General features: G+C 32.5%; 1 protein-coding gene across 1 annotated transcript; it reads right to left on the bottom strand.

Moving 5' to 3' along the window:
* Positions 1-989: 989 nt before the first annotated feature.
* LOC100794411 (peptidyl-prolyl cis-trans isomerase FKBP62) lies at positions 990-6472 on the bottom strand. Its single transcript, XM_003520942.5, has 13 exons — positions 6009-6472; positions 5147-5233; positions 4520-4780; positions 4354-4428; positions 4189-4269; positions 3870-4064; positions 3663-3755; positions 3400-3575; positions 2914-3036; positions 2680-2826; positions 2464-2591; positions 2134-2254; positions 990-1203 (listed from the first exon to the last, which is right to left on the bottom strand). Exons 1-13 carry the CDS (start codon positions 6217-6219, stop codon positions 1153-1155), a joined length of 1749 nt encoding a protein of 582 aa, XP_003520990.2. The 5' UTR covers positions 6220-6472; the 3' UTR covers positions 990-1152.
* Positions 6473-7388: the final 916 nt, after the last annotated feature.

Here is a 7388-nt window from a genome sequence, read left to right as displayed (position 1 = left end):
ATATATAACAACATTAATTATTTTTTAACATAATTGATTTATTAACTGAATTAATTATATATATATGTGCGCTAAGACTTACGAATTGATAATAAATAATACATATGTAACTATATGTAAGGATACTTTTTTTATTTTTTCCTCTTACTACTTTATATATTGAAATAAAAAAAACCACTTGAGTGCAGGAAAAAAAAATCCCTCAATGGTTTTGGAAGAAAGTGAGTGCATTATTTAACTATAAATAGTCAAATAACCTGTTATATTTTAACCAACTTTTGGATTGGTAATTCATAATCCTCATGTGATTATATGTAAGGATACTTTTTTTATTTTTCCCTCTTGCTACTATTGAAATAAAAATAAAAAACACTGAGTGCAGGAAAAAAAAAATCCCTCAATGGTTTGGGAAGAAAGTGAGTGCATTAATTAATTATGAATAGTCAAATAACCTGTTATAACTAATGTTGCCATGAACATTATTCAATGGTTCAGTGGATCGTATATACCTGATATATTTTAATTCATAATGGCAATTCCAACGTCCTGGTTCATATATCCTGTTATATTTAATCAACTTTACTGACTAATGTTGCCGTGAACATTATTTAACTATGAATAGTCAAATAACATGTTACATTTAACTATAACCTGCTATATTTAACTTAACCATGTATAGTCAAATAAACTGTAATCAACTTTATTGACTAATGTTGCCGTGAACATTATTTTAACTATGAATACGTCCTGGTTCAATGGATCGTATACCCCAAATTCTAACCTTTTTCCTACTAGAATAAGAACCACGGAAGCAGGTGGGGGAGACAAAAAAAAGAAGCTTGATCAACATCTTAATGGGAACGTTAGAATTCTCCCTTTGTGGCTCAACAATTCCCATTCTGATACTGGTTTCCAAGTCACTTAAAGTTCAATGGATTTTAAACGAAAAATCATCTATTTTGTTGTAGCAATATGTCGAAATAATAGAGTTCGCCACACAAAAAGTATTTAATTTCGTCAAGATTTCCACGTTCTTTGCAATAGGGAAAGAAAAATTATCTCCATACACATTGAATAATCCATCATAATTCCAAATGTCCACAAATAATAATAAATAACAGACCCTCGAAATTAGCTGAATTTCCATGATGTTTATGCCTTGCTGTCGATATTCATCGGTTGGGCATCCTTCGACGCTGGTTTCTGCATGTTAAACGATGTATCTATTAAAAACACAGTACAAACAAAATTCAAACGGAAAACCTTATTCCACTAAACTCAACCTTGAAGAATGTAACAACTCTTGTATAATTCCTTAAGTTAATATGTTAACAGAATTCTGTTACGACTAGGCACATAATATATTACATTCGATAAATTCAAACATGCACTAGCCCCAACTCAGCTAATAAAATTAAATACAGAATAGTAAAACGATATATAACCAAAACGTCTAATTTTTAGAAACAGGAAAACTACTAGTTAGCTATGATTGTTATAAGAAAAGAAAGCGCATTTACGTTTTATACAAGTAATGGTGTTCTACTTGTTTCATTCCACTGAACTAGGAATCATCAATTCTTTTGAATGCGAAAATAAATTTTCCTAACATAACCTGAGGTTAATTTATAGAATGAAATTTATTACCCCTTGATAAAATCAAATTATTTTCATATCCTTCCTTCTTTTAAATAATTTTAAATACCAGTAAATTACTCATGTAACTAAATATATGTAAAACTTATACAATAACAGTTGTGAATATAAGCATCATTCAAAAATTTGTAAACAACAAAACAAGAAATATATGGAGTAATTATTCAAAATATTGTATACATGTTAATTTTTTCTCACAAATAGAACATTTGTAGCACTAACAATACTATGTCAACTAAAATTACATACATCGTTAGACATGAGAAAATTTTAAACTTCTTCGTTTTTCAAATGGGGAATATTCATGTTATTGATATCAAAATTAGACTATTTCGCATTGGTTTCTGGTTATGAACAACCAGATAGCTTGGAGAGATTTTCTAATTCAAAAATTACCAATGCGTACGTAGACTTGAAATGGAATACTAGAGTGTATGTATGTATACTTAAGAGCAACTATAGAGACGGAATACTCACATTACTGTCAAGAGAATCTAGCTTGTGCAGTTTGTTGAACATATTTCCATAAAATTTTGCCTCTTTTTTGTTGTACTCCTTCATCTTTTCCTTCAAAGTCTTGTACTCAAGCTTGACATCCCTGTTTATACATCAAAAGCAAACATATTGGTGACAAAAATCACTACATAAAAAAGATAAATCATAAAAAATGCGAATAAATAATAATCTAAAAGATTTAAACCAGATAAAGAAACTACCACCTTCTATAAAATCCAACAAAAGTAAGTCGGTTATCAATATAAAGATTTTTATATCAACTAATAATAAATCCTTCTAGATATAATCCACCTGTTGTTAGGGTCAATCTCAAGCGCTTTCTTAATATCAAATTCGGCCAAGTCTAAATCAGCCAACTGGATATATGCCTGGGCCCTTCTATAGAGAGCCTTCACATTAGTACTCTCAAGGTCCAGTACCTGCTTGTCAAAAAATTAAGAATCAGTTTTTGCTAAGCACGTAAAGTGATTTTTTCTATTACCATCTGATAGGATACAGCAGCCATACCTTTGTGCACAATTTCTCTGCTTGTTTATAATCTTTTAATTTCAACTTGCATGCTGCATTGTTTAGATTACAGGCAACCTTCAAGGCTTTGGAGCTCTTCTTCTCCTCTTCGCTAAAGGCAGTATCGTACTCTATGAACTTTACAGCCTGTGATAAGATTTTGGTAACAAAAATGTCTCAGGAATGCATTGAAATAGAAGAGAATGAATAAATATTTAAGTTAGTTTTTATTACCTTCTCGTATCTTTTAGAAGCTCTTGCATATTTACCAGCTTTAAATAATGCATTTCCTTCTTCTTTCTTCTTACCAGCAGCTTCAATCTTCTCTGGCGTGTCCATGTCCCAGGATTCCTTCTCCTAAAAGAGGCAAAAATTATTAATTAATTTTTGGATAGAGAAATTCAATGATCTTTTGAAACTAAAATTGATTGGGCCGGGTGATGATTCAGTTAAAATACAAGCAACGGGATGCAATTAATGTATAAGAATAAAAACAGGCACAGCAGTAAAGAAGCACATAAAATTGGAACTTGTAAGCAAAAAGAAAGAGAGCACATTTTATAATGCTTTTGTTTCTTCATCAATCTCTTAACCAAGTGAGTTTAATTTAATTATAACTGCATGATGGCTAGCATTTCTTTCCAATAAAAAAATTCTTTCACCAAAATTGAAACATGAAATCAATGCAGAATCACAATTCATTGCCCGGTTATTACTTACCTTCTCAAATGATACTAGCTCAACCTCGTAATATACTGTGGAGTTAGGTGGAACCACTGCAAGTTCCAGCTGAGACTCTGATGAACCAAAAGCATATTCAGGTCCTATAATCAACAATGCTATCTCACCCTTCTTCATAGTCAACACAGCTCTGTCAAGCCCATCAATTACTTGCTCTGCTCAATCCATCAGGCACTCACATTAGTTAGCTTAAAAGTAAATTAGTGGGAAATGGGAAGAAACATTGAGACAGTTCAAGTTACCCTCATCAGTTTTGAATTCAAACAGCTCTCCTTCATCGTCATGGCCCTTTTTCAAAAACAAAGTACCATCTTGCAGCTTACCAATTACTTTCACTACAAGAATGCAAAAAAAATGTAAGATGACATCAGAAACCATGTCCTAAATCCATAAAAAAAAGAAAGAGAAAAGGTCATCATTCACATTAATAAGTATTAACTAGCATTTACATTTCACAATGGCTCCCTCATTTGGACGCTCATATCCTTCCCCTTCCTTGAGGATCTTCTTAATGATCTTCTTGTCCTCCGTTACTTCTGAGACAGTCTTCCAAGAAACTAACTCAAGAGTAATCTGCAATGTTGCATTTGGTGGAACTGCACCTTCTTCATCATGTGCTGGCTTACCCTTCTCACCAAATCCATCTACAAACAAACAAAAGAACACATAAAAATTTGTAAATGAACATAATATTAAGATTACTAGTCATATGCATGTTTTTTAAAAAAAAAACATAGGTGATGGGTACCAAATCTGTACAATACTTACATTGTGGCTTCACTGTCAGAAGCACTTTCTCTCCCTTCTTCATGGTTTTAACAGCCTTTGACAAAGCAGGACAAAAATAACCTGTAATACAGTAAACATTAATGTAAGATCACACAATAAAAGAAAATTAATATGAAGAGAGCAACAAAATTAGTAGGCAGTGACCATCATTGACTGTGAACTCCACTCCATCAGATTTTGCCACAAGAGTTCCATCTTCAAGGCATGCTTCATACTTGACTGCAACACCAAGAGCGCATTTAATAGTTAAGACTAAGGTAGATAATACAATAATCTGACTGAAAATGAAATATTTAACAAATGTGTATACCTAAAACTTCATCAGGATCCTTTGGGTTCTCCCATTTCTCCCCCTTGGTAAGTATCTTCTTAAATAAACCTCCATCCTTACATATGTCTTTCACACTAGTCCAAGACAACAGCTCCACATCAAATTGAAGAGTTGCATTAGGGGGAATTGTTGGAGGAGAACCAGTTTCACCATAAGCTAGCTCAGCCGGGATGGTGAAAAGGGAATTTTCACCTTTCTTCATCGTTATAATACCTTGATCCCATCCTTTAATAACTTGCCCTGCATTTCCAAGGCGCCACTTACATCAAAACATAGTACATTCCAAATTTTCAATCAACATTACACCTTGTTCAACAAAATAAGGAATAAACAAACATGTAGAGATTCATTCAGCTCTTCATTAATACGCCCAAATCATGAATTCAGCCGATAAAAAAGACGTTCAAAATCATGATTATTCAAAGAACAATAATCTCACGAATTGACCACCACACGCACAACCTCATTTAAACACTTCACACAAATTGAACTGCTAATAGTCAAATCCACTTCATAACCTACCAAACACTCACACTATTCCAAGTAACAACAGTCAATCACAACACCCACAATTCTCAAAAAAGTAAAAATAAAAAAGGCACTCACCTTGTCCAAGCGTGAAACTGAAAGGAGTTCCCCTATCTCTGCTGGAATCAAACTTAGTGCCATCAAGCAACGTCCCAGTATAGTGAACTGAAAAGAAAATTAAAGATTAAATAAATCATTAAAAATTTAAAGCAAGACAAAACCAAACGGGAGATTAGAATAAGCTCTGCAAAAGAGTGCCATCAGACCCAATTTTCATTAGTTACATTTTCATTTCTTTTACATTATACATTTCCATTTTTATGTATGTGACATAGGTTGAGATGCTAGCAATTAGCAGCACTCTTGTAAATATGACTCAAATTAGTGGGCCGTTTATTTTCCAAAATAAAATTTTGCAATTTTTAATCACTTAAATTAGAAAAAAAATGTTTTTTTGGCCCTCCACTTAAATAATTTTTTTTGTGTTTTAGTCGCTACTAAAAAGAGCATTTTTCAAAGTTGAGAAACTAAAAAAATGCATATTTCCATTAGGAGAACTAAAGAAAACAGAGCACCATCTAATCTGAAAGACAAAACATAATTAAGCCTTTAACTAATCACTTTAAATTGCATGAATGAAATCTATCGGGAATTTCGATATTCAATGAATTTCACTATCACTTCTGCGATTGTCAATGGTAAATTTCAATTCAAAGTAAACAAACAGTGTCTTTACTATCACTGGTAAAAAAAGACTGTGTTACAGTGTATGACAATTGACACATGCAACTCTCCTAGGTGGGTCATTAGCTCTAGTTTCTTATTTTGTTTTGTTCTGCTCTATTTTGAAATTTTCATTTTTTTTCATTTACATTTAATTCCAAAGAACAATTCCGGTAAGAGGGACAGATAAGAAAATGCAACATATATTATTAAGTACCTTGAACTTCGTCACCAACTTCAGGAGTGTCCCATCCTTCACCTTCTTTAAGTAGTTTCTTCTTCAAACCCTCTTTTCCAATCTCCTTCTCCTCGCCGACCTTCAAGATGGGGTTGCTGCTGCTGCCGTCGAGGTCGCCGCCGGTGGCGCCGGCGAAGTCGAAGTCCTCGCCCATTGCCTCCGCCGTCGGCATGTCGAAGTCCTCGTCCATGTTGTCGAAATGTGGGAATGGGAGTAGTAGGAAGAAAGGTTTGGTTTTATTTTTCTATGTAGTTTAATTCAGTTCAGAGAGATGTGTTGTGAAGTAGCGAATAGGGTTTAAAAGGAGAAGCAGCGGTGAGGGGTTCCAGAGAGTTCCACGGCAAGCGTATCAGGGTGAGTAGTTTCGAGAATCGAGGGTTAGGAAGGTTCGAGATCTACTTACCGTTTTTCTTTCTTTTTCTTTTTCTTTGCTTTTGGATATTATTACTATATTTTCAAAAACTTATCCATTATTACATCTTACGCAATGTTTTTTTTTCTTATTTTTCCTTTTCACAATTTTTTTAAACTAATTCAGAATTTGATAAAAATAAATAAATTTTGATCAAAAATTATTTCTGTCAAATATAAAACTCTAGTAATATCCAACTAAGAAAGCAACTTCTCATATTCATTTTTTTTTAAAGCAAGATATCTTTACAACTGAAAGTCATGAGACTAATTTAGAATTTTTTAAACTAATTCAGAATTTGATAAAAATAAATAAATTTTGATCAAAAATTATTTTCTGTCAAATATCAAACTCTAGTAATATCCAACTAAGAAAGCAACTTCTCATATTCATTTTTTTTTAAAGCAAGATATCTTCACAACTGAAAGTCATGAGACTAATCCATGAGAAAGTTGAGTACTAATTCAGGGACAACTCCTCTCCCCACAAATGTTGCTCTATTCACATTTCTCATGTTCAGTTTACAACTTGTTAAATCGTCAACTAATATTGATATTAAGCTTAAATATGTGTAGTGTTTCTTGATATATACATGAATTTTGTTTTTGATCATTGATAATTTTTTTCTATGTTTTTGCTCCCTCATACTTAATTTTTTTTATTTGTATCTCTGTCATTACTTGGATCTATTAACGGCTGATGTGTTCATTAATTTGACACGTCAACTACTTATGTCTGGTGTCACATATGCTCCAAGACTAAGTCAAACTTTTAGATAAGAAGTGTTCTCTGGTAATTAATTATCAATGTAAAATGAAATTAGCAATTACAATTATAATTTATCTAAGGTTTTAAATAAAAATTGATGTAACACAAAAACTTGTGTCATTTTGCTAATTTAGAAAGGCCAAATTAATCAGCCTTGCCTCAACCTCATCACAAAAATG

The sequence above is a fragment of the Glycine max genome, chromosome 3 (genome assembly GCF_000004515.6).
Source record: "Glycine max cultivar Williams 82 chromosome 3, Glycine_max_v4.0, whole genome shotgun sequence".
Classification (NCBI taxonomy): Eukaryota; Viridiplantae; Streptophyta; class Magnoliopsida; order Fabales; family Fabaceae; genus Glycine; species Glycine max.
The sequence above is the reverse complement of the archived record's forward strand: the minus strand, read 5'-3'. Positions and strand labels throughout refer to the sequence as shown.

Coding starts and splice junctions, on each gene's coding strand:
- LOC100794411 (XM_003520942.5), bottom strand. CDS start 6,219: ATGGACGAGGACTTCGACATGCCGACGGCGGAGGCAATGGGCGAGGAC. Junction 3,756..3,869: donor TGAGGGAGCCATTGTGAAAT/GTAAATGCTAGT, acceptor GCATTCTTGTAG/TGAAAGTAATTGGTAAGCTG. Junction 2,827..2,913: donor CTTCTAAAAGATACGAGAAG/GTAATAAAAACT, acceptor ATCTTATCACAG/GCTGTAAAGTTCATAGAGTA.